Consider the following 26,703-nt stretch of genomic DNA (forward strand, 5'->3'; position numbering starts at 1 on the left):
CCGCGTTCCCTCCGCCGGGAAGAAGGCGGCCCGCTCCACGGCTTCGGGCGAGCTGCTGCGCATGCGCCGAGCGGAAGCGCTGTGCCGTACAGGGTCGGTCCTGTATCCGGACCCTGACCTACGAGTAGCGGTGTGGGTCAAGGCTGTGCAGTGAAATTGCTGCCGTCTCGTGCGCTCGTGGGTTAAATTCATCTCCAGCGTAATCCCTGGGATGAGTGATCTCAAAGTGTTATTTCAAGGTGGGAAAGTAAGCTGATTGTTTCACCCGGCATCACCCAGCCGGCTGCATTGTGGTTAACGGGCTTTGCAGTGATGAGGAGGAGGCAGGATTTTTGCCAGCATTCTTCCTAACTACACTGTTATCAGCAGCACCTCAGCTGTGGGCAGGATTTCAGGCGTTTTCTCTGGCTTATTGCTGTGGAAGCTGTACAGTGCATTTCCTCGTTGCTGTAGGTGTATGTCAGCGTGCACAGATGGGAAAAAGCAAATGCAACGTGGAAAGGGAAAGACTCCTCTCAAATGTTCTTTGATATGAGAATGGTGAGGTGCTGGAACAGCTGCGCAGAGGGGCTGTGGGTGCCCCGTCCATCCCTGGAGGTGTCCAAGGCCAGGTTGGATGGGGCCCTGGGCAGCCTGGGCTGCTGTGAAATGTGGAGGTTGGTGGCCCTGTGTGTAGCAGGGGGTTTGGAGCTTCGTGATCTTGAGGTCTCTTCCAGCCCAGGCCATTCTGTGATTCTGTGAAAAGGTTGGCAGCTGCTTTCATTTCTGTTCTGGATGTGATCACATCTGCTGTTTAAATGTCCCTGAATCGGGTTGAAATTCACAATTGCACAGATAAGAGCTGCAAGAGTGATTAAATGCTGAGGAAATAACATGTCCTAATGAACTGAGTATTTCAGTGACACTGAGATTGCTTACGTTGTGTAAGTACTGAGAAAACTGTAGGTACTGAAGAACTTCAACAAGAATGAAGGCTGAGAACTTAAGCTAAATACATTCTGATTAAAAATGAGAGGTTTTTTTTCCCCTTCATCCATTCTATAAATGCACCTTATTAGCTACTGGAACAAATTGCTCTGAGAAACAGATTTTTCATTTTTAATGAAATTCAGGTGCTGTCTGGAAGGTACATACTAATTAAACTGAACTCAATGGGCTTAACAGTAACAAGGGTTATGAAATCAAACAGCAGGTCAGGACGATATTGGTGGTAGGTGGACTAGATGATCTTAGAGGTCTTTTCCAACTTTGGTGATTCTATGATTCTATGGTGATTTGCACTGAGTCTATCTTGTGATAGGTTATCTGATGATTCTTTCTGAACTTAACATTTCCATACCTCCTCAATAATCAGGATTGCATTGTAACTAAAATGTTAACAAAAGAAAAAGCAATTGTATCTTGACTTCTAGAGTTTTCTAGCTCCATCATAAAAAAAAAAAGATTTTAAAAAAAAATTAAAAAGAACAGGAAAAGGAAATTATCTAATTAATCTTCATCCAATGCTAACAAGGCTGCTAATTTATATCAGCTAAGGAACTTATATGCAGTGTGATGACTTCTTAAAAGCCATAGCTGGTTGTAGCCTCTGACAGCATTCATCAGTTAATGTGGTTCAAATAAAAAATGTGATTATTTCATGGCAAAGTGCAGGTGCAATTTTAACCCTGTTGGCAACAGCACAAATACCTAACATATTTCCACACCAGGAGCTTTCTACATAATATTTTCAGTTCCAAGAAGGCAAGCGTATGTCAGGGCATATGAGAAAGCAAAGACAAGTTGACACAAGTAATATTAGCAGGGAGGGTGTGTGAGGAGACTGGCAAGCAATCAGGTTGAGAGAGATGTGTGAAAACCTAATGGAAGAAAGGAGACGGAAAGGAAAGGATGAAGGCTAGGCAGTCTTCAGATACTGATGAGATAAACAGTGCCATGTAATAGGACCTGTGGCAGTGCACTACACAAACTTCTGAAAAAAAAAAAAACAAGTTACAAAGCTTAAAGAAATTAAAATTAGAACTTTGTTTTTCATTCTGCTCTTTCAAATGTTGAGCTTTACTAGTTTGAAAAAGAGAACACGTGCATAATCTATTTATTCAAGACAAATCTTTCACAACATACAAAGAAACTACTAGACAAGGCAGTAGCTGTGGTCATTATCCTCAGACAGATGTGATTATAAAATAAAGTCAAAATAATATTAACAAGAAATTAACTTAGAATAATTTAGAACCTTAGTAAAGCAGCGTGTGTATTTAAAAAATATTCATTAAGATCCATAGGAGTAAATCAAGAAAGATTTCTTCTGCAGTTGCAGTGTTGGCTGACTGCCCAGCAAAATCGTTCCTGTAAGTGACAAAGAATCATAGAATTGTAGAACTAGAAAATAAATCCCAAGTTCCAGAAGATGGAGAGACAAAAGCTAAACAAATAAGTAAATACATAGACAGAGGGAAGGGGCGGAGATAACTGGGTAAAACAGCCCTTGGCTGTTGGACCCAACCTGCAGGGCCACAGCTGAGAAAATGTCCACTTTATTTGCTTTTATTTATTCTTTTTCCTGAAGAAATATGTAACACATTTAGATTGCTATAAGATTGTGGACTTTCCCCCCAGAAGAAAGGTTAAGTTTTGTCTGCTAAGCAGATGCTGTCAGATCTGACACATTCTGTGCGTTGTTTCTCTGTCTGTGAAATAGCTGTTCTTGCTGCAAGTGATGAAGATGGGCTGTGAAGAGGTGGGCACAGAAAAGATGATGCACACAGGGCTGTTTCGTGGTGCTGCTGGAGTGCTCCCTGGGATGCAAGCATGCATACATCACAGACAAATCTATGTGTGCACCGGTGCCTCCCTGCTGCACTCCAGCTTCCACGCTCACTTGGGGACATACAACCTGTGGGGTCAAAGCTGTTTTCCCTACATTCTTCCTTTTCACCATCCTGCTCATCCTTTGTGCGATCTTCTGGTACATCAGTACGAGTGGGAACAATGAAGATGCCTGAGTGCAGGCAGGCTGGGAGGCTGGACTCAGCACCGAGCCCAGGGCTCACAAGTACTGTGGTGTCCATGCTGAGTGCATTCATGTGCATGTCTGTGTAGGAACCCTGGGAAATCACTGCCTGGCCTTGCAGCTGGCGAATGTCAGTGGTGTTACCACTCAGAGCCAAATTAAATGCTTTTCTTCTCTCCTCCTGACTGCTAAGTTTCTTCAGTTTGCTTATAGCCTGTTCAGATAGTCTTTTATTTTGGATATTTTATTTATATCTGGGAAGTTCATAAGTATCCCTAGGGCTGCTATAGGGTTTCAGAGCCAAAAGACAGAGAGCAGAGCAGTTGAGAAGTGGCTACTGAAGGATGTATGTTCATTTTTGTCAAGCCCAGTAAAACAAAAAACAAATTGACATGGGGAGCAGACAGCAGGCTATGGTATCAGTCACCTCCATTCAACCCCTTTCAGCTAAATCTAATAGCTTAGAAATGAAAATTATTTATTTTCCTGATCTGAGCAATTAGTCAAAATGCTTCTTCACAATGCCATCCAAATGTTTATGATGCTGTGAGAAAGCAGCTAATAGCTCATAATACATAGAGCAGAGCCGTTAGAGAGAAAACAACAGCAATACTTTCTACTGTAGATTAGACAGTCCATCTTTCCATCCAAACTTGATTCATTTGAGATTAATGATGACCTGTTTGCCTTTTTTTTTCCTGGCTCATAGGCAATAGGGTATTAGAAGAGACATCATTAATTGTAATATCCTACTTTCCTTCCATTAAATTGTCAGTTGAAGTTGTTACTTTCAGATAACCTGAAACTCACATTATTAGCCATAATTAAATTCCTATTAAATTCTTGCCTAAAATGAGGTGAAATACTTTTGAATTTAAAATAGTAATTAATCTAACTGTAAGTTGTGTGCCTGAATACAATTTTCTTTCTGTGTTCCAGTGGATTTCTGTGTAAAGGTGGAAATGTTATCCAATACAATTTTCTTTCTGTGTTCCAGTGGATTTCTGTGTAAAGGTGGAAATGTTATCCATTAATTGTTAATTTTGCACAGCCACTGGTCTGGACTAGCAGCCTTTCCCTACAACAAGTGTAAAGTTTATTAAAATTTGATCACGTGTAAGAAGTGCATGTAAATATCAGCTGAGTTATTCATGTACATATGCATCCCCTTATTTGTCCATTTTCTGCAGTGTTCAATGTCTGGCAGGATCAAGCCCAAAATTAGAGGGCTCTGTAGTTTAGAGGTTCAGTTAAACCCATCTGCCAGAAGATTACAGAGAAGGACTTGTCCCACAAGCATCTGTGACTTCAGAACAACTCCTCTAAGTTTACTTGGAAGTATTGAGAAGGAGGTACCTATATTTTCAGGTGAGAGAAGGCATTAGAATGTTTTCCTAGACAATGAAGCAGCAATTTTCCATGTTAGCTGTGGTTGTAGAAGAATGTAATAGTGTAATGACAAAAGGACCATTTTCTATAGTAATCGGATGTAAAACTGAGGGCAGAAGTGTTGCTTCTTGTTGTTCAAAGATCTTTTAAGTTTTTCATGAAAATGAAGAAGTAAGGGCTAGATATTTCATGTTAAGAAGACAGGGAAAAAACTGAAAATATCTTCATTTACCCAAAAGGGAAACATCAAATGCATTTGCTCTTTACTTGATAATAATATTTTTTCTTTTAAGGAAAGCCAGTTGAAAAGAATGTGTTTACATTTAGTTAGGGTTGTTTCCTTAAGTGGTGGGACTTGCTTTGCTTGCCCTTGGGAGCCTCCAGAACACTCAGCAAAGAATAATGCTTGCAGGCTGAGTATGCTGAGTAGATAAAACGCACAATTTGGAATATTTGTGCTGCTAATTATGTGGTCTTACTGGTGTATTATCTGCTAAAATTACTTAAGCTAAAAATTGTTGCAGAGTATGGATTTCCAACTCTTGGGATAGAAGGCCCTGGTTGCCCTTCTTGTGAATTTGAATGGAGATTATAAAAGAAGTCTCTCAAAAGGTCATTTTGTGGCCTCTGTCATTGAGCAGGTATTATGACTGAAGAAATTTTGTGCAGAAAACTATATGTACCCTGAGCTGAGAAAATGGCAGTTGAAGTGCGACACAGCAACGTAAGAAAAACCTGTCCCTTCCAGATCTCTGTTTCACTCTGAAGTAACTTGCAGTCTAGTCCTTGTCTTTTGTATCTTTTGGCTAAAAACAAACATCTGATGATCTTTCTGAGCCTACCTATTCAGTTGCATGTATCAAAGAGAACTGTGAGTAAGGAAGCTCATTCTATTGAATTACTGTGCACCTGAAATTAATTCTTCTAAAGGTGATTGCAAGATGTTCAGGGGGTGAAAGTTGTGCAAAATGTAAATGTTCAGAGTGTGCACTGATAATTAATGATGTCTTTTTTTTACTCCTAAGAAAAAGCTTTACAAAAATTGTCCTTCATCAAGCTTTGACCTACCTGGCACCTCTTGGTGCAGCCACTCACAACTAGCTTTCTTCAGCTTTTCTGCTACAACAGTTTGTTCCTCAAGGTGGGCAGGGCCCTGAGCGCTTCTGCAGAAAGAAGAATAATTCTTCATGTTGGTGCCCTCTGCTTAACGTAACTGTGCAGAAAACACAAATATTTTGGTGATATTGAACTGTTCAGAAGTAAGTTGTTCTTAAATTCTTCAGTGTGTCAACATTTCTGAAGAACTCTACAAGCTCATATTCATTTATGCTCGTAGTAAAGCTCTAATACTGATCAACACAATGGGCTGTATTTTACAGATTAAAACGGTGCAGAGAAAGGGCTGTGACAGGCTCCTTTGTCAGCAAGTTTAAATTAAATGTAAGGCAAAAAGCTGTGGTGGCTAAGAAAACATGCACTGCAATTGCAATGGAAAAGCGATGTATACATGCTAAATATTTGCAAACATGTATTTTTGTCAATATACATTCACTGGGCACTGCAGTGTAACAGTAAGAATGCCAGTGCTGTGTGATCCGTGCAACAATTCTGCTGTGAGTTAGTAAGACCTCTTAGCCATTCAAGATGCTGTTTCGCAAAAGGAACTAAGTAGCCCCATATCCACCAATGTAAAGGTGTTTTAAACCCAGTTTTCCTTTTGGGTAGTTTTGCTGTTCTTAATGAGAAGCAGTCAAGTAGTTTGCTTCAATATCATAAAAAATAGAATGGGTATCATGGAGCCTGGTGCTATCGATCTGCATACAAACACCAGCTCTGCTGCTTGTCTGCTTCCAAAAACCCCAGGGCAAAAGTGTTACCTAGCCATAAAAATCAGTAAAATGAAGGAAATATTAGAGCCAACCTCCACAGACAGTATTACATCAGGAAAGCTCAAGCTAAATTTTTGATCAGATAATGTGGCAATGAGGATTTTAGTGCCTTCCTTAGATGTCTTGGTAGTCTCAGCTTTCTTGATTGCTGTGGCCAGATACTGTAGTTGTGAAGGTGATGTGGAGAAGGGCTAGGCAGCAAAGAACAGCCTGAACTTCAAGAATTGCATTTCTCTTGAATTTACATTTTATTTTAAGGAGTGTGTTTGTGTGTGTGTTGGGGGGGGGGGGGGGGCAGTAAGTATAGAGAGGGGATAAACAAAGCACATTATCTATCCAGTTCTTGTCCGCTGCTGATTGTCTTGAGCGCTAGAAATTGAATCCCCTGGGATGGCTTATGTTGGGGACCAAACAGACATTTCATTTTCATTCCATATTCCCAGTACCTCACATTTCAAGAAGACATCATATAATGTCTGCTTTATAATCAGTGTCGTTACTTCTTCTGTAAGCCATCTACTTATAGTTGTGTTGTGTATAAAAACCATAACTCAGAACATTCCCTGTGCTTGGCTGAACAAAGTGAAGTGATGGAAAATAAACTGAATCAGCCTTCTAATTTGTCAAGCCTGCTTTTCTGTTGCTCACAGCCTTGACTCCTGTCTAACATACCTGATGATTCACGTGTCCCGTTTGCTTTCCAAATGTCTCCAAGTCACACTATTAGATTACTGGAATATAGTAGCATTTAAAGTGAGGGTAGTAGCTCAGTAATAATTCAGTTATGTGGACAACAGCATAGCCATGACCTATTTCCAGGATCATTATTCCTGTTCTGTGACAGAACAGTGAATTTTTTACAAGAAGACTTCTCTCTGGGCTTGAAAACCCCAATTTGAAATTCTGTGGATTTTACTGTATGCCTCAGTGTTAACATTTGTTCACAGAGTGGAGATTGATTGGTAATTGGCAAAGAACATCTCTCTCAATCTGTTAGAAAATCTTTAGGCCAGCCTGCAATTTTGCACCATTAAAAACAGCAATGATCCTACAAAGAGGCAGTTGGTGTTGGCATTAAATGCAGCTGCTTAGTTTTGGAATTAAGGCCTTCTGAAACTGAACTTTGAAATCATTTCTGTGACAATACTGTTTGTGTTTTATTTGGCAAATTAGTTTAAGGGCAAAGGCTTTTTTTATTTTTGTATACTGAATGTGCCCCTAAATCATTGTCCTGCAGCCCAAAACTATTATTGACTTGTAAAGTATTACTTCAGCAAGTTGCTGTTCACATTAATGCCATTTGGGATTGTAATTTGAGGAAATCCAGAAGCCTATGGATTTCATAAACTATTCTGCCAGTATGGTGCTAGAAAATGTGTAGCTGTTTGGCCAAAACAGGATTTGATGCAGTGTTTTGTAATCATCTGCAAAAGCTGTATCTACTTCAATTATAGACTCTCTACTTTTTCATCTTAATCTGTTTTACTCATTCATTACTTGCCTTCCTGTTAAGAGGAAGAAAATTTAGGCAATCTGTGCTCCATCCCGCTTTGCTCACCTTTGCAGTCTTCATCCTGCCCCGCCAGTGCCTTACAAGTTACTCGTGTTTGGTGCTACTCTGTGTCACTCCTTTCCCTCCCAGTGTTCTGGAGTTTTTGAAGCAACATGGAAGAGCAGGTGTTGGATCCTTCTTCTCAAGTAGAACTATTAATTTCATTGTAATGGTGATTTATTTAGAGCCAGTGTTTCCTTCAAGGCCTTCCTAACTTTATGAGGCTTTGATGGTGGATCGGATCACCCACTGTCCTGGCAATATTCTTAAAATCCATGCATAGCATCCAGCACTTGATATCAGGCTAGTTGGACCAGCCAAACTCATAATGTTCCACAAGTTTCTCAGTGGACATATTCTGAAACAGGAAAGAAGTGACCTTTCCAGGAAGAGGACAACTGGGAGATATTTGGCTCCAAAATACAAAGGCTGTTTCAGAAAGCTTGAGCAAAACAGAAAACCAAATTATCTCTATTTTTGCTATCATCTGCAAAAGAAGTCAATAGCAATGCTACTGACTTTAAAAGAGTAAGAACAACGTGAGAGCTTATACCAAATCAGCGCTGTGGGTACCATGGGTAATCCCTGCTATTATGCAATGGGTGACTGGAGTTGGGGATACATTCAGAGACATCTCAGTTGTCATAAAAGCTATGTGGTTTTCTCTACTTGCATTTCTAATTTTTGAAATTAGAACTACAGAACTACTGTACCAAATAATTTGTCAGATCACTGCAGCATTGGTACACAGTACCTGATAAGGTACCCCCGAAGCTGCTTTGTGGGCATTGAAATGGCAGCCCAATGGGGCTCTGGCAAAAATCAGTGGTGATGGCATCGTTACTGACTCTAACAGAACCCAGGTGAGGTCTGTTTTGTATTAACTGGAGAACACAGGTCAATCTGACCTGGGCTTAGATTTCTTTAGTGCTATGTATTTAGGTAAGATTTTCTACATTAAGTAAAATTATATAAATCTAAAAATCAATGAGAATTGATTTTTGCTTATTTTAACAGCTTTTTGAACAGTGCCACTGTCTTTGATTTGTTTGTTGATATTCCTCTCGCGTGCCTTGCAGAGTTTTGTTTTTTTAATCAGAATTGAACTTTGTCTGCTCAAGATAGCTTGTTAGCCCTCAGATTTTTATGTTTTTTGTTAAGCTCACACTTTGTTCTTCACTTGCCAAAAGTAGTAGTCACCCAAATTCTAAACACAGATAACATCAGTGCAGATTTGTAACCCTGCAGTACTTTATTTTATGACTAGAATTAAGGAAAGTTTTGTTTTTTAATAGCAAGGGATCACGTCTTTGGTAATCTTAGGGTGTTTTCTTTCATGCTTATCATTACAAAAATGCATTTGAAGCAGAAATGTTATCATATAAATAGAAAAGAGAATTAATTTGCAGAATGTTTGAACAAAATTTTGTATAAGTTTACCTTTAGGAAGAAATAGAATCACAGAATCATAGACTGGCTTAGGTTGGAATGGACTTAAAGCTCACCACCCCCAGCCCCTGACGTGGGCTGGCTGCCCCCCAGCTCAGGCTGCCCAGGGCCCACCCAGCCCAGCCTTGGGCACCTCTAGGGATGGGACCCACAGCTCTGGGCAGCAGTGCCAGGGCCTCGCCACCCTCTGAGCAAGGAATTTTTTCTTAGTGTCTATTCTAAATCTTCTCTCTTTTAGTTTAAAACCATTCCCCCTTGTCCTATCACTATCTATGTAAAATGTTGCTCTCCTCCTGTTTGTAAGATCCCCTCAAGTAACTGGATGGCTGCAATGAGATCTCCCCAGAGCCATTTCTTCTCTGGGCTGAATAAGCCCAGCTGCCTCATCCTTTCTTCACTAGAGAGGTGCTCCAGCCCTATAAGCATGTTTGTGGCCCTCCTCTAGACCCGCTCCAACAGCCCCACATCCTCCTTGTGCTGAGGGCCCCAGTACTGCAGGTGGGGTCTCATGAGGGCAGAGCAGATGCATAACAATCCCCTCCCTTCCTGCTGACACCCCTCTGAGTAATGCAGCCCAGGACACAGTTGGCTTTCCAGGCTGCAAGCACACATTTCTGGCTCATATCCAGTTTGTTGTCCAATAGGAACCCCCAAGTGCTTCTCTGCAGGTCTGCTCTTGAGGAGTTCTTCCACTCTGTCCTCTATTTGGAATTGCACCAACCTAAGTGCAGCACCCTTCACTTGGCCTTTTTGAATCTCATTAAGCTCACATGTGCCCGCTTTTCAAGCCTGTCCAGGTTCCTCTGCATTACATCCCTTCCTTCTATTGTGTCAACTGCACCACTCAGCTTGCTGTCATCAGGAAACTTGCTGAGGGTGCACTTGATCCTACTGGCTGTGTTATTGGGAAAGATGTTGAAGAACACCAGCCCCAAGACAGACTCCCATTACCTTCTCCCAGCAAATCTGTTTCCCAAAACTTACTGCTGCTAGAATGTTTCAGAGTAAGGGTTGGTTGTGGCTTTAGTTGTTGTTTTTTTTTTCTTTCTGTTTTGTTTTGTTTTTCATTTTTGTCACTTAACATGATCCATATGAAAGTTATTGAAGTAAACAGTGATAAAATATATTATTTCACAAACATGCCCTTGAACACATTTATTGTTCTCACCTGAGCCTTCATAGAACAGCACTGCCAAATTGCAGGACAGAGGGCCCACTCATTGAACAGCTCTTGCAAACACCTTCTCATTGAATAGAAGGGACTGTTTATATCCAGAATGATAGAGAAAAGACTAGTTATCTTAAGTATCATGTTCAGGAGTACAGAGTACACTCAGCATAGGGCATTTGGGAGCAAGCACTTCTGACAACAGTGCTGTTGTGGCAGGGGAGTGGATGCAGGTTAGACAAAGGAATAGCCTTGGAATTTCGTCTCCACTCACACTAATTAAAGAATGAAATGCTGACTCACTCTTTTAGTAACCAGACACAAGCTATTCAATTCTGCAGCTGTACTAAGGATAGCACCAACTTCGGAATATTCTGTTGATTGTATCTTTATCTGTTAGTTAATGAATTGGGTGAGTGACTGTTAGAGAAACAACATTTGCAAGAACTTTTCTTCTGGTGGATCGGAAAGTCTGCTGCAGGGCTTGTTGTGGTCATAAGTGGCTCTTTAATGGGATGTTCTGGAGGTGTGGACATTTTAGCATATGAAAGGGTGTTACTCACGGGCAGCTGGAGATCAGCGAGTACGGCCTTATGAGTCAGAATCTGGAAATTGCTGGGTAGTAACCGACCCACTCTGCTATTGTGTAGGCAGTGAACTTGGAATACCGCGGGAAATGTTTACAGCAGCAGTAAGCAAAAAATGATTCTTTGTAGTTTTGAATTTTCTGCCTCACAGATCTTTTCCCCTGATGAGCTGTGAAGAAAGGAGATAATAGAAAAAGAAAGAATTTGATTTTGTCAAAAAACATGATTATCTATTGCAATTTCTGTATCTTTGTTGTTTACTCCTGTAGTGTATTATCAAGCATAATAACAAGTGTCATTAAAAAAATTGTACAGCAGTACGTCCTTGCTCATTTCCAAAGGGACCTATCCTAACTTTAAGCAATTCTTAGTGTTACCTTATTACAGAACCCCACTCGTCCCCTCCTGCTTTCCCCCTTGTAACACTATGCATAGATAGAAGGCAGGGTCCTTATCTTTCCAGGAATCGCCTCTCCTGTGCTTTGTAAGCAGAATGACACTGTATAAAACATCATCTTAGTCTAAGTGAAATAGTCCTGTACTTCTCATAATTTACTAATTGTGAGGTTATAATGTTTGAAACAGAGTTGCTTAACAGAGCTGGAGATCCCTGTTAGAAGTACCTGAACACTGATGAGCTTATTCCCTCCCTTTGCAGCAGCTGCTATGGGTTGCTTTGATTTCACTGTTAGCAACAGAGGTCAGATTTTTGTAACAACTGTATTTTGTAGTTACACTGAAAATATCATTCAGACACCAAAATTTGCAAGTGAACAAGTTTGTAAATGTTTAAGTCACAGGATCAGTCCCTCATTAAAGAATTCTGCAGCATTACATGATCTCTTTATTGCATTCACTGTGTAACCTGAGCATCTGCCCTTACCAATGCTTGTGGACAGAGAGGTTATTTCTCAGGGGCTATGCTGCAGTGTACTTGCCCACAATCCTATTCCATCATTTATTGTAAGAGTTGTAACAAGGTGTATGCAGATGTGTTTGATTCAGTGTTTTTGGCTTACCCTTGGGTGCTAAGGTTCACAAAAGACATAAAGGACATTTGATTTGGTTCTGGAAATACACCTATGACATCTATCAGAAATAAAAACGTTATTTAGAGACATCAACTTTATTTCTCAGTGGTTCTGGCAGACCCATGTCTGCTCTTGGATTTCACTTCCTCACCATATATGCTAGAGAAGACTGCAGATATCAGTGCATGCTGATATCTGATTAGTATTTTCACCAGGCCTCTTTCTCATTTGCTATACATCAACTTTTACAGAAATAAAGTCGATTGGTACATAAAACAAAAAGGAAAACAGTGCTTTTTGAAAATCACTATAGAGATAAGTGACTTTTGCCACTTAGAAGCTTCTTGATTAGTCAAATGCTTTCTCTAAAGCATGAGAAATGAATAATAATCAATATTCCATGTATGTTAGTAGTGTTGATTCATTGAAAATAGCGTAGCTCAGAATTTGAGTGAAACAATCATTGTACCCAACCATTTGGTTATGGAAACCTGCTTTCTTAGAAAGACTTCCTGAGCAATACAGAAACAAATCCCTTAGACTTGCTAATGAATTTAACATGGATTTGGAGATACAGTTTAAGACAAATGCAACTTGTTGTGCATTCAGTGAGGCCATGTGCAAGAACAGGATGCAGATGTGCAGAGCCAAGACATCCTTCCAAAGCTGAGCTCCACACCTGCGATCTATTATTTTTCCTGACCATACTGACTTTGTCATAAAAGCACCTCCTGTCTTCCTCTTCAGAGGAAAGGAAGAACATGAAAACCTGTAAGTTTTAAAGTATTTTTTAGTTCTTGTTTTGGTCGTTAACCCTTGGCACGTTGCTGCCCTCCATCCAGCAAGAGGATCAAAGTCATTTTACTGCACAGGTAAACAGCAGAGAAAACCAAAGTGATCACATACTTTGTATGGCAAAGTAATGTTATTGCTGTGATACTTGTATGTGCTTCTTTACAAGCCTATTCCTTAGATGCTGAATTGGCAGCATTAATTATCTTGTTGGATTTTGGCTCAAGATCTTTGAACACTAAAAAAAGCAATTTCCAAACAAAACTGAGGAAATTCTCTCTCAAACAAGAACTGTGCATGTGGCATTTTTTCCTGGAAGGTATCCCCAGACATGAAGACAGTACCTTATAAGATCTGCTATGGGTCTGATAGTACAGCCATTCCTTATGGAGTTGCATTAATGGGATTTTTTACTACTAAAATATTGCTGTGCTATTTTTTTACTGTGTCTTCAATTGAGTCTATCATAAAAGCTGGTTGATTTTACGATGTCCAGCTGTTGTGATGGTGGCCCATCTATGTTGTTAATATTTGTGCAAGCGGTATTGCAGACCCCCAGGTCCTCAGTAAATGTCTCAGCACACTGTTAGGCTGTGCCAGATTTGATACTCAGTGGCGGTGGCAGTAGGTAGAAGATCCTGGCTGATTTGATAGGAATTTCTAGTGGAATGGCTAAGGAGGAGTGTTGTCTCTAGCTCAGGCAACGTCTGGATTTAACCTTTCTTTACTGTCCTGACTCATCACAGCCAATACAGTGGTGTTAGTTCAGGAACTGAATCACAGGCAGCTTGGATGACCTTACATCCAGGGTGGAGCGAACATCTGAGCTGTGGGAACAGTTTGTCAAAGACAAACTATTAGGGCTCTGATTTCAGTGCCTGCAATAATTGCAGCTCACTTTTTAGCATCAAGCTTGCGTGATCTTTGAAAAGAATTTCTGTGCAGTTTGTTCTCTAGTGGACTGAACTTGAGATGATTGCTAAGTGATGTGTATCAGGCAAACCTTATCAAGTGCCACTTAACATATTTGCATTTGAGAGAGGTAAGTTTTATGGTAATTAAATCCATGTACAACAGCAGAAAAATTCCTCTGCCTCCAAAAATTCCTCTTCCTCCATGAAAAGTCTCCAAATGAAGAAGTCTCACTTAGGGATGCACTGTTCAATATTTCTAGCAGCTCATCTTTGCTAGGAGAGATGCTGTGAGATACGCTTACATACAAAACTAATTCAAAAATATGTATCAAATTAACTGAATGAGCTGGTTACTCTCTACATGCTTTGCAGTAACTGAATTTATAGTAACAGGATTCCTCATGTACTTTAGGCATTTTTAATGTTTCTAGAAAGGAATAAAAGTACACATTACTGTAATTATTTTAGAGAAAGTTCATGTGATTGAATGCCTTGAGAAGGCATTGAGGTTTTTTTGTGTGCTTTTTGCTGCTTGGATCTGCTGTGAACTAATTACACCTGGTAGGCTGGAGGGCACAAGACTACTTAACTACCCAGTGGGGTGAGGTTGGTTACGTTTGAACTTCTGCTCAGCTATTGATTTTGTTTTGAAATGCTTGTTCTGAGTACACAGAAAAAAAAAACAATGGATTAGGTCATTTTTCTCTTAAAGGTCACACTGGCAACATTTTAATTTTCATAAAAAAGAGCAACCAGCTCTTGAGGCACATAAAGAATAAAATTACAGATTCACAGAATCTCAGAATGGTCTGGGTTGAAAAGGACCACAATGGTCATCTCACTTCAACCCCCTGCTATGTGCAGGGTCGCCAAGCACCAGACCAGGCCTCTTCCTGTCACCTGTCACCAGTGAGAAGAGACCAACCCGCTCCCACTGCAATCACCTTTCAGATACTGGAGGAGAGCAATCAGGTCTGCCCGCAGCCTCCTTTTCCCCAGACTGAACAGCCCCAGTTCCTTCAGTCTCTCCTTACAGGCCATATTCTCCAAGCCCTTCACCATCCTTGCTGCCCTTCTTTGGACCTGCTCCAGCACCTCCATGTCCTTTCTGTACTGAGCTGCCCAAAACTGAGCACAGCACTCGAGGTGAGGCCTCACCAGTGCCGAGTACAGGAGTAAATCACTATCAAATCACTATCAAATCACTATCAACCCATGCAAACAGTAATTCCCTGCCCTGTTTATCCGCTCCCTGAAAGTATTGGAAGGCCACAATGAGGTCTTCCTGGAGCCTCCTCCAAGCTAAACAGCCCAGTTCCCTCAGTCTTTCCTCATAGGAGAGATACTCCAGCTCTCTGATCATCTTAGTGGCCCTCCGAGTGACCCTTTCCAAGGGCTCTGCATCTTTCTTCTATTGGAGATTACTTTGTTTGAATTGTAGAATCATTGATTCCTTAGAGTTGGAAGGGACTTTTAAAGGCCATCCGGTACAACTCCCCTCCACTGACCAGGTACATCTACTGCTCCATCAGGTGCTCATAGCCTGCCCAGCCTGACCTTTGGTGTCTCCGTGGATGGAGCACTACTGCCTCTCTGGGCAACCTGTGCCAGTGCCTCACCACCCTTAGTGTAAAAGGCTTTTTCCTTATATCCATTTGCTTTGCATTTTTCTGTAAAAAAATCTGCATGTTTTCTGTAGTAGAGACTTTTCCTCTAGTTTTATTTTTGATAGTCTGATCACAGATGCATAGATATTTGCCATTCTGTTTCACTGCTGATCTGCTGTTTGTAGTCAAAGGAGCACTTGACTGAAAAAAGAAAGAAAAACACAATGTGCCATCTTGGTTAGCATCACCAGACCGCAGTATTTGCATGCCACTGAGTGAAAACTTGGTGTTTGCTTTTTGTACTCGTATTTTTTATATTTAGTCACTTCACCTGCTTGTTAAGTGTTTAAGAACATATAACTACGGTCTTTTAACTCTTCTGTAATTCCTTTGGTTGGCTTGATGCAGCCAAAGGGTTGTGATCAATGGTTCTGTGTCAGAGTGGTGGCCAATCACAAGCAGCGTCCCTCAGGGGTCAGTCTTGGGACCGTGTTGTTGCTCTTCAACATCTTCATCAACGACACAGACGATGGCATTGAGTGCACCCTCAGCAAGTCTGCAAAGGACACCAAGCTGAGTGGTGCAGTCGATACATTGGAAGGAAGGGAAGCCATTCAGAGAGACCTGGACAGACTAGAGAAGTGGGCCCATGAAAACCTAATGAGGTTCAACAAGGGTTGAAGGAAATTCAACAGGGTGCTGCACTTGGGTCGGGGCAAACCCAGTTGTTTATAAAAACTGGGGGAAGATCTCCTTGAGAGCAGCCCTGCGGAGGACTTGGGGGTCCTACTGGATGAGAAGCAGGACATGAGCCAGCAGTGAGCGCCTGCAGCCCAGAAGGCCAGCTGTGTTCTGGGCTGCATTAAAAAAGGGGTGGCCAGCAGGAAGAGGGAGGTGATCGTCCCCCTCTGCTCGGCTCTTGTGAGGCCCCATCTGCAGCGCTGCGTCCAGGCCTGGGGCCCCCAGCACAGGAAGGATGTGGAGCTCTTGGAGCGGGTCCAGAGGGGCACTGAGATGAGCAGAAGGCTGGAGCAGCTCTGCTGTGAGGAAAGGTTGAGGGAACTGGGCTTGTTTAGCTTGGAGAAGAGAAGGCTGTGGGGAGACCTCATTGTGGCCTTCCAGTACTTGAGGGGAGCGTAGAAAAAGGAGGGGGAATGGCTGTTTGCAAAGGTGAATAGTGATAGGACAAGGGGAATGGTTTTAAACTGAGACAGGAGGTTTAGGTTGGATATTAGGAGGAAGTTTTTCACTGAGAGGGTGGTGAGGCACTGGAACAGGTTGCCCAAGGAGGCTGTGGATGCCCCATCCCTGGAGGCATTCAAGGCCAGGCTGGATGTGGCTCTGGGCAGCCTGGTCTGGTGGTTGGCGACCTTGCCTGTGGCAGGGGTGTTGAAATGAGAGGATCTTTGAGGTCCTGTTCAACCCAGGCAATTCTATGTTTCTATGATTCTTTTCCAAGTTGCCATATTGCTCTTTGATAACCTTACAGTTGCAAATGGGAAGCATTTGTAAGGTTAACTTCAAGTTTATGTCCTTCAGGAATACCAGCAATAAATCCCTTCCCTCTTCCACTATTCAAAACATAAAGCATGCAGAGTTTTCAGAGCTTTTTATGGAGTATGTTCTTCCTGGACATTTTAATACTGCAGAGGGGAAACAACATGCGGGTTTCCTGTCCACTGAGGCCAGCAATGGGCACATCTCAGCCCTGGCACTGCCAGCACCCAGCGCATGCTGCCTGCTGTACAGAGCATCCCAATGGACTGCATCAACTCAGCCCTTGGATCTCATAATAGTTCTGGACACACAAATACATGTTTACAGAAAATGAGCATTAACTAGCAGCAGATCTGATTAACAAATGGGATGAGAGCTAAACTCAGAGACAACTTCTCTAAATATGAAGTGTAACGCACCTGACTTCCTCAATCCTCAACGCTGTGATCTGCATGGGGAAGACATAATTACCCGGGTACAATTCCCTTAACGAGGAGTAGCGTTGCAGTAAGTGCCTAGAGACTCCCGGTAGGAGAGTCACTGAACAGTGCTAAGAACACAAACCCGCGCCCTCACTCTGCAGCGTTGTCCCTGACAGACCGTAACGCCGCCTCAGCCGTACCGCAGAGCCGACCTGCCGCTCTCCCCGCACTCCCTCCCGGCCGCCCACTGCGCTGAGCGCTCCCGCGGAGAACCGCGGCCGGGCCGCGCCCGACGCAGCCCAGCTCTGCGCGTGGCTACGGCGCCACCATGCGGGAGAACGGCGCGGCGACTGACCCAGGGCTCAGAGCCCCGCCGGGTCTGCCCGCTCCCGTCCCCGCCCCGCGGCACTGCGACATGGCGGCCGCCGCTCGACTCTTCCTCTGTTTGCTGGCGGCCCCGAGCGCGGTCTTCGCGCTCTCCTCCGTGGCAGCGGCGGTCCCCAGACTCCGCACTCGCAAGACGGCGGGGCCCGGAGGTGCGGCGGGGCCCGGGTGGCTCTCGTCCTTCCCCGCAGCAGAAAGGGAGGGCCGAATCGGGCCGGGCTTCCCGGGGCCAGGGTTAAGGCGCCTTGCGAGGGCGCGGCTCCCGCCGGGCCGCTGCGTGGAGAGCCGAGCTCTGGGCGCGGACGCCGTGCTGCAGCCTGGGCTCCTTCCCGCCCGGGCTTCTGCGGGGCTCTGAGGGCTGCTGGCTGCCGGTGGTTTCTGTTGTGTTGGAGCTGTAGTACAGCGTGCTGCCTTCAGAGAGTGTTTAATAACGTACGCATCATATTAGATAGCTTGTCGCTTTATTTTACTCTGTTTGGAGCAGGATTATGCGGCTTAGTAATCCTCCTTTGGCCCTAGCTTGTAAAGTTCAAGAGGAGATAGAACCAGAAGACTGCAGGTTTGGTGTTGGTTTTTTTTTGTTTTGTTTTGTTTTGTTTTTTGTTTTTCTGTACAGAACTGGAGGTAGCTGAAGAAAATGCTGTGGAGGGAAACAAGGAGGCCAAGAAAGCCAACGATGGCATCCTGGCTTCTATCAGCACTAGTGCAGGCAGCAGAAGCAGGAGGTGATCATCGTTTTGTGCACTGGTGAGGTCACAGCTCAGTGCTGTGTTGGGCCCATCACTGCAATATGGACATGGAGGCACTGGAGAGTGTCCCGAGGATGGGCAATGGAGCTGTGAGGGCTCTGGAGCACAAGTGTGACGGGGAGCGGCTGAGGGAGCTGGGATGGGTCAGTCTGGAGCACAGGAGGCTCAGTGGAGATCTTAAAGCACAGCTCCTCAAATGGAGGCTGTGGTGAGGTGGCAGTTGGCCTCTGCTCCCAAGTAACAGCGATAGGACTGGAGGTGATGGCTTCGAGTTGCACCAGGGGAGGTTCAGGCTGGATGTTAGGAAAGATTTATTGTTAGAAAGAGTACAGAGGCTGCCCAGTTGGTGGAGTCACTGTCCTTCAAGGTGTTAAAGAGCTGTGGAGATGTGGCACTGAGGGACATGGTAGGGATGGGTTGATGATTGGACAAAATGATCTTACTGGTCTTTTCCAACTTTGCTCATTCTATGATTCTGTGAAAAAGGGAAGTGAAAGGGAAGGGAAGTTGTTCTGCCTAGGCCGAATAAAAACCTTTGAATTTGTCTGTGTTGGTTGAGGGATTGAATCCCAGTATTTACATTTCCTTATAAAGATATTAGATGTTCTTGCTGACTTATTTTATTTCTCTTAAGTATTCTTCCAGGTTAAATTTTCCAGAACATTTCTGGGCTGCATGAAGTCTGTAAAATAGCTTTTACTTGCTGAAGCTCAAGTTAGCATATCCTTATTTTGTTTCCTCTTAGATGGCATGAATGTCCTGTTTATAGTTGTGGATGACCTGCGTCCTGTTTTGGGTTGTTATGGAGATAACCTTGTGAAATCTCCAAACATTGATCAACTTGCTTCTCATAGTATTGTGTTCAGCAATGCATATGCACAGGTGAGATAAAAATGAAAATGTTTTCTCTCTGCAAAATACATGCTGGTATTATAACAGTAGGTTTTAGGCAGATCTTTGGGGAAAAAAAAGTATTTCATTACTTAACTACTTAAATAATTGTATTAGAAAAGAATGGTTATGCTGAAATGTAATGTATGAACTTTAGCGTAGAGGAATTGGTTATCAAAGAATAATGATAAGTAGGTAAATGTATGTCTTGATAAAGTTTTCCAGTTGGGAATTTGGGTTCCCAATAAAGATGCTGTTCAGCCCAGCTTGAAGTATATCACTTTCACTGCAGTTCTGAGCCCGTGGATGTTTTGTCCAGCCGTGCTGAAGTTGGTAGGTTGCAGTTGCTAGGTGTGCTTTGTTTCATGTTCAGAACTGATTTTCCTTTTGCCTGGCTCTCTCCTCAGCAAGCTGTATGTGCTCCAAGTAGAGTGTCCTTCCTTACTGGACGCAGACCTGACACTACCCGGCTGTATGACTTCTACTCCTACTGGAGAGTGCATTCAGGAAACTATTCCACAATGCCCCAGTATTTCAAAGAGAATGGCTACGTGACCATGTCTGTGGGGAAAGTTTTTCATCCTGGTAAGGTTTGAATTGTCGTCTGCATAACATACCTGTATATGAGGTCTGTTTTTGAGAATGTGTGTGTATGAATGACATGATTTTTATCTGTATGGACAACTTAAATCGTTATCGTGGGGCAGATTGTACAATGGTTAAAGGTTATCATTTAAGGCAATCTTGTGCTCATCTCTAATGCCTCAAGATTTATTAGATGACTACTATCTAATACATGTTTTCATGTGCTGTCTAGGGGTTATGGGAACAAATGTGTGCCATTTTCAAAACGCATCTTGAAATTAGGTGTCTACTAAAGGTGAACAGCCTCACTGTCCCATTTTTGCATACACACATTTCATGTTACGCAATAGGCTGTCTGGATCTGGAGGTATAGACCATATGGCTGATGTTACTGGTTAAATAGGAGATTTGGTTCTTTGGTTAAAAACTAATGACACCACTGAGATGAAAAATAGTATAATACTTAGACGATTCTCTCTCTGGTAAATCTTTACCCCAGAGCTTAACTTACATGGGTATACAGATGTTCAGTTGATGAAAAATCTGATTAGGAATGTATGTATTATTAGTTCTGTTTCTTCTGCTCCTAAAGTAAGGTTCTTTGAAAAGCTGAAGTGCCTTTCCTCAATAACAGGTGTACTTCAGGGAAGATGGCCTACGTTTAGAATGTGGAATTACAAATATACATATATTTTGAAAACAACTCACGTTTGCATTGGAGCTTCCTGATTCAGTGAATTGCTAGAACACTTGTATGTCTTTGCTTTTGTCAGGAGTTTCATCCAACTACAGCGATGACTATCCATACAGCTGGTCCATTCCACCCTTTCATCCTTCTACTGAAAAGTATGAAAATGATAAGGTAAAAGTGGTTTGTGGGATGCTAACAAAGAATGGTTTTCAGGTATAACAAAGTTCTTTGTGTCTAACAAAAGCCAGTGGTCTGGCTTTTGAGACTGTAACATTGGACAAGGAAATAAGTACTCCAGTTTGATGGTGCTGCTAAAACTTCCAAGGGAGGTCTGTACTCCATGGTAAGTTGTGTCATGTTAATTCATGAGCCCGTTCTGAATTGAACTATCTAGAAATTAGAATTTGGTAATGTTACTGAGATATAAAGATGAATTCAAGATAAAGTGATCTTAACCATACGTCTAGGTCATGAAATTCTTTATCTGAAAAGTTATCAGCTTTCATGCTAGCCTTACTGTATTCAGTTACAAAACATTGTCATAGGATTGGTGAATTTGTATCACAGATACAGAGCTGAGCCAGAGAGGGGAACTCATAATTGAAATAAGCTTTAAGTAATCTGAAATTTTGATTTGATTTTCTAGAGTGTTTGTTACTCTTACACATGGCCTAAAAGAATCCATTTTACACTTGTGCACATACTGGGATAACGCTGTGTGCTGAGTCTGTAAATGTCAGAGCTAGGAGATCCAGCCGTGAGGGTACAGGCAGCCTTGGTGATACTTAGTTCTTGCATTTACTGCTGAAAAATACCGATTCTAACTACAGCATTTGTATCCACAACATAAATGTGTTCATTTATGTTCTCTTTATGTTCATTTAACAGCTCTCCCAAGCTGCCTGCTGAGGGCGCCTTTTCTTGGCAGCCGTTTGTGTGAATCTATCTTTCCTTGCTGACCATAAATGGCTGGCACTTGCTCAGAAATTAATGACTCAGTAATAGCTTTCAGGCAGCTTTCTATGGGACCAGAGGAATCACAAAATGCATGTGTATAGTGTAACCAAAAGAACCCTGCTTCTTAATAGGTCAGAGTCTCTATTCGTTATAGGAGCTGTGTATTTTTTTGTGTAGCTACTTTTCATCTTCTGGCCAGCTTTAGAAAAGATTCTGCTTTTCTTTAGACATGACAATTGTATGTTTTGTGCGTTCATCAGCCCCTGAAACTTTCTGCCTCAGTCATCAAGCTGATTGGTGCTTTCAGCGTTCATAGAAGTTGAGAAATTCATTTTTGCGTATGATCTGCAGACCATTTATTGGTGAAAGGGTTGAGAAATGAATTTATTTGATAATTACAGAACTGAAGATTATTTCTTTGCTTGTACAGAAATTAAATTACATAACTGGTTTTTTTTTCTTTTCTTTTTTTTTTTTTTTTTTTAAAGACCTGCAAGGGGAAAGATGGAAGACTTTATGCTAACTTGGTGTGCCCAGTAGATGTGACAGAAATGCCCAGTGGTACTCTGCCTGATATTCAAACCACTGAAGAGGCCATACGCTTACTGAACGTTATGAAAACCAGGAAGCAAAAATTCTTCCTGGCTGTTGGCTACCATAAGCCACATATCCCTTTGAGGTATCCACAGGTGAGGAACCTAAAGCCTGTGGTGAAAGGAACTTAGAAAAGTGTTTTTCTTATTGAAACTGTTTCACAGGTGCTTTGTTATTATTGTTTCTGAGAAGAAAACTGAAAAACAGCCTTTACTCCATGTAATTTTAGCAGCTGTGTTGAATTTCTGGATGTTTAATGAGAGAGTTGTGACCAGTTTTTTCGGAATTAATTAACATAGCAGTATAACCTCTTTATACTTGGAGGTGGGTGAAGTGTTATAACTGCAAGAACATTAAGAAAGGGTCATGCAAGGAGAAATGGTTAATGGTTTGCAATGCAATTTTACAGTAGACCTTAGAGGTGAGGACAGTCTTTGTGTGCTTGCGTTGCAAAGGAATTTCTGAAGTTGTACCCCCTGGAAAACATCACGTTAGCTCCAGATCCCTGGGTGCCTGAGAAACTGCCTCCTGTGGCATACAACCCCTGGATGGATATCAGACAGAGGGATGATGTGAAAGCATTAAATGTTACCTTCCCTTATGGACCGCTTCCAGATGACTTCCAGGTAAGCCGTCAATACAGTGAAGTCAAACTTCCATAACTCATTTGAATGCAAGGGAGCAATAGGCTGCTTTTAGATGTTCTGAGGTACCCAGCTTTTTTTTTTTCTTCTTGTATTCCTTCTCCTGTTTCTTAATTTTCAGAGGTTGATTCGTCAGAGCTACTATGCAGCAGTTTCTTACCTGGATATGCAGGTCGGCCTGCTCTTGAATGCTTTAGATGATGTAGGACTCTCAAATAGCACGATAGTAGTTTTTACTGCTGATCATGGTAAGCATCTCAATCTTCCTCCAGCTCACTGCTACTAAATTCTTAATTGTGCAACTCATATAAATATTAATTATTAATATTTATTATATTAATATTAATTAGGCATATTAATTAGGCGTGTGTTTTTATAACGCATAGCAGAGCTGCTGTACCTTGTATATCTGGCTGGTCTGTCCCTGCTTCATGGACCGACACGGAGTTCTGTGACTGTGGCTCTGTTCCTCTGCAGGCATCTCTGTGTCTTTCATCAGGCTGAGGGTTGGCTCTGAGTAATAAAGACGAGTGGGTGATGAGGCTGTCTGCCAGAACACTGGGCTGAGCTTACTACATTCCCACTTCCTGCCCCAGGGAGTGACTTCTGCTGGGAGGATTGCTGCTAAAGGATTGCCACCATGTTGCCCTCTTTGCAATTTGTAAAGGGCATCTGCTATAGCGGGCAACAAGCTTTCTCATTAACCACTAAAATGTTGGGTTATTTTCTTTTTTTTGTATGTCATTGCTGCTAGCAGCATCTAAACTGATAACAATTTGTTTTCCCCCCTCATATTTGGGGTCTTTGGATTATGGGAAAAATACCTCAAGCTTGTAATTGCTTCAGTATTCTAACATTCATTAAGATAATCTTCCTGTGGTCCTCTTAATTGCCAATTTAATTAATTTAAAGTCACGTGTTTGGTTAATTTGGTTGTTTTGGGTTTGTGAGCATGTCTGTGTAAAAAAAGCCCTTGTGAATTGCAGAGTAATAGAATTAACACTTCATGTACAAAAGTAGCTCTAGATGTAGCTCCTGACTTGCCAATCTGCCACTCAGTCTGTAGACCGAATTTCCTTCTTTCATTTCTTTATTTTTCTTTCTTTTTTTTTTTTTTCCTGTTTCTCTTGCTGTGGTTAACTGTAAACAAGTGGTGTTTGTGGTGTTTCCATGCCACAGCAGCAAAGCGAGACAAAAAATTTTGGAAATAGTGAAGTTAACAATCAGTCTGCCATGAAAGGAAGTCATGTTGGTATCTCTTCCAGGAGGATGAGGAAAGCTAAAGAGATTTTACCTCTATTGCTTCCTTCAGGGTAGCATCCTGCTGTGGCAGTCTGGTTTAGATAGCAGTATTGGCTCCAAGGGATATTCAGTTACAGTGTAACTGGTATTGGAGAGCTGACAGCTGCACAAAGCTGAAACTAGTGCTTTGTGGACACAGTGTGGAGATCCCTGCAGGTGCGATGACTAACCCCAGCTCCTCTTTCATTCTCTTTTAATACTGATTTCCTAATTCTAATCTAAGGTAATGGAAATAGAGACAGGTGTAATTGTTTCCTTGATATGAGAATATCAAGTTGCAAGATTTACATGGCTGTGGAAATAGTTTTCGTATTAGAAAAATCTTGTTATGTTTAAACATAGATAGGTTATGTGCATTTTAATATGACCTTGGTAAGACTAATGGCCTCAACTGCCAAAGTCACTTTACAGTGAAAAAGAAATGACTTCTAGATTACAAGTCTGTATCTGCTCTGAATTACACTCTGTCGTCTAGGATGGTCCCTGGGAGAGCATGGTGAATGGGCAAAATACAGCAATTTTGATGTTGCTACCCGAGTGCCGCTGATGTTTTATGTACCAGGAATGACGACTTCCTCTGCTAGTCGAGGAGGGAGAGTCTTCCCCTACCTTGATCCCTTTAGCCATATTTTAGGCTTGGTTCCGCAAGGTAAATTTTTGGCTTTGTTTGTTTGCACTGAATATATTTAAAAAACAAGGGGTGATACAATGGTGCTTCCAATATGAGCAGCTTCTGTGTTATTGAGCGTGCTTCTGTACTAATAGGGAACAAAGTGATGAAGGGAATGTTCCGTGTTTGGACACAGACTTTTACTATGGTTAGCTACACCTTTGCAGTAGATGCCTGCATTAATCCAGCAGGTAATTTAGGCATCTGCACTACATAAGAATACTGTGGAAACAATGCTCAACCTCCCTTTTGTAGTGGCAGCTGCTTTGAAACAGTAATAACTAAGAGTTCTCTGTGTAGCACTGTGACATTAGGAACTGTTTTGATAAAGGCAGACGCATTAAACAGTTGACACTGGAATTTGCTTTGTGTTTCCGAATTTTTTTTCTCAAAGTAATGAGTATCGTTGTCTTGAAGAGTTTGCACATTTGAGAACTGTAAGTGCAAAAATTTCTTCTTGTTAAAATACGTACAGCCTAGCATCCTCAGAGCAGACTGCCACACCTTGATTGTTACTCCACAAACCTAGTACAGAGCACTTGCAATAAAATACCAATTTAATTATGTAAGTTTCAAATATGCACCAATGTCAAGTCATCATGTTCAGTAATATGTTTTTCGGTGTTTCTTCCAGGACGAAGCGAAAAAATGGTGGAGCTTGTCTCCCTCTTTTCAACGCTTGCTGAACTTGCTGGCCTGCAGGTTCCTCCTGCGTGCCCACAGACTTCATTTCGTGTTGCACTGTGCACTGAGGGGGCAAGCATTGTCCGGTATTTTAAGTCCTCTGAACAGACGGTACAGAAGGAGGATGTTTGTAATGATACTAAGAGGTGTTACAGTGAAGAACCTGTTGCTTTCAGCCAATATCCCCGGCCTGCAGACACTCCACAGTGGGACTCTGACAAGCCGAAGCTAAAAGACATCAGAATCATGGGCTATTCCATGCGTACAGTTGGCTACAGATACACCGTGTGGGTTCGGTTCAATCCTGAGAACTTTAGTGCTGACTTTGAGGATGTCCATGCAGGAGAGTTGTATATGATGGCGACTGATCCAAACCAGGATAATAACATCTATAACAATACCTTGCATGGTCGTCTTTTAAAAAAAATTGTTGACTTCCTGAAGCATTAGGCATCAGGAGCTTTGTGTGGAGCACTTGCTTTTTTTGCTGTGACACCCTTCTGTTGTGCAGAAAGCACATGGACTAAATTAAAATCCTATTTGTAAAAAAAGCACCAGCTAATGCTTTTCTCATGTTACAACTCTTACTAAACTATGCTAGTCAGTGAAATTACTTCTGCAGTTGTGTTGTATGCTTGTTTTAAAACACTTTTGGGAAGATCACATGCAGACCCATACTGTGAAACAACTTTGTGATCTTCAGTGTAGTAGTGACTGAAGAAACATTGGTCACTTGTGCTGCAGCTGCTGTGGAATGTGAAAAAAGAGGAACTTTTCTACTTGAAGGGCTATGCAATGTAGTAGTGAACAGGTCCTATCCAATCCACTTCACCCTGAGTTAGAGTAATCAAGGGGACATTTGGTACCAGTGAGGAACTGGGGTGTCATCAGCCTGGAGTACAACTGAGTAGAACTTCAAGGGAAATCTTACGTGTTTCATTGAAAAATGTTAAACATTTATTCTGACAAGGAGATACTCCTTCTTAACCTATGGGAGAGGGTCTGAATTTTCATAGTGTATGTGAATGGTTTCATTACTAAAATGCTAAACAAGATTGAGGGGTTAATGTAACACCACGGTACTCTCCTGTGGTTTTTAGTGAGGATCAGTCCAGTGAGGTCCCACCGTTGGAAACCGTTAGCTGTTGTAGCTTGCTGGTGTCTATTTGTTGAACAGCTTGGCACACTTGTGAGTTGTCGTGTCCTGTCACTTCTTATCTTCAGTGATAGGTACTTGGATAT

At 42.0% G+C, this 26,703-nt stretch overlaps 1 protein-coding gene across 4 annotated transcripts; it reads left to right on the top strand.

Moving 5' to 3' along the window:
- Positions 1–111: 111 nt before the first annotated feature.
- IDS (iduronate 2-sulfatase) lies at positions 112–26,503 on the top strand. Of its 4 annotated transcripts, none has more exons than XM_048959932.1 (9): positions 112–239; positions 19,189–19,325; positions 19,742–19,919; positions 20,693–20,781; positions 22,056–22,256; positions 22,617–22,787; positions 22,927–23,053; positions 24,583–24,756; positions 25,412–26,503. In XM_048959932.1, exons 1-9 carry the CDS (start codon positions 212–214, stop codon positions 25,909–25,911), a joined length of 1,605 nt encoding a protein of 534 aa, XP_048815889.1. In that variant the 5' UTR covers positions 112–211; the 3' UTR covers positions 25,912–26,503. The 4 variants fall into 4 exon arrangements, with proteins under 4 accessions (XP_048815889.1, XP_048815888.1, XP_048815890.1 ...); XM_048959931.1 differs by lacking the exon at positions 112–239 and adding an exon at positions 17,688–17,846 and having other exon boundaries at positions 25,412–26,502; XM_048959933.1 differs by lacking the exon at positions 112–239 and adding an exon at positions 17,855–18,126 and having other exon boundaries at positions 25,412–26,501.
- The last annotated feature ends 200 nt before the right edge of the window (positions 26,504–26,703 follow it).

The sequence above is a fragment of the Lagopus muta genome, chromosome 13 (genome assembly GCF_023343835.1).
Source record: "Lagopus muta isolate bLagMut1 chromosome 13, bLagMut1 primary, whole genome shotgun sequence".
Taxonomy (NCBI): domain Eukaryota; kingdom Metazoa; phylum Chordata; class Aves; order Galliformes; family Phasianidae; genus Lagopus; species Lagopus muta.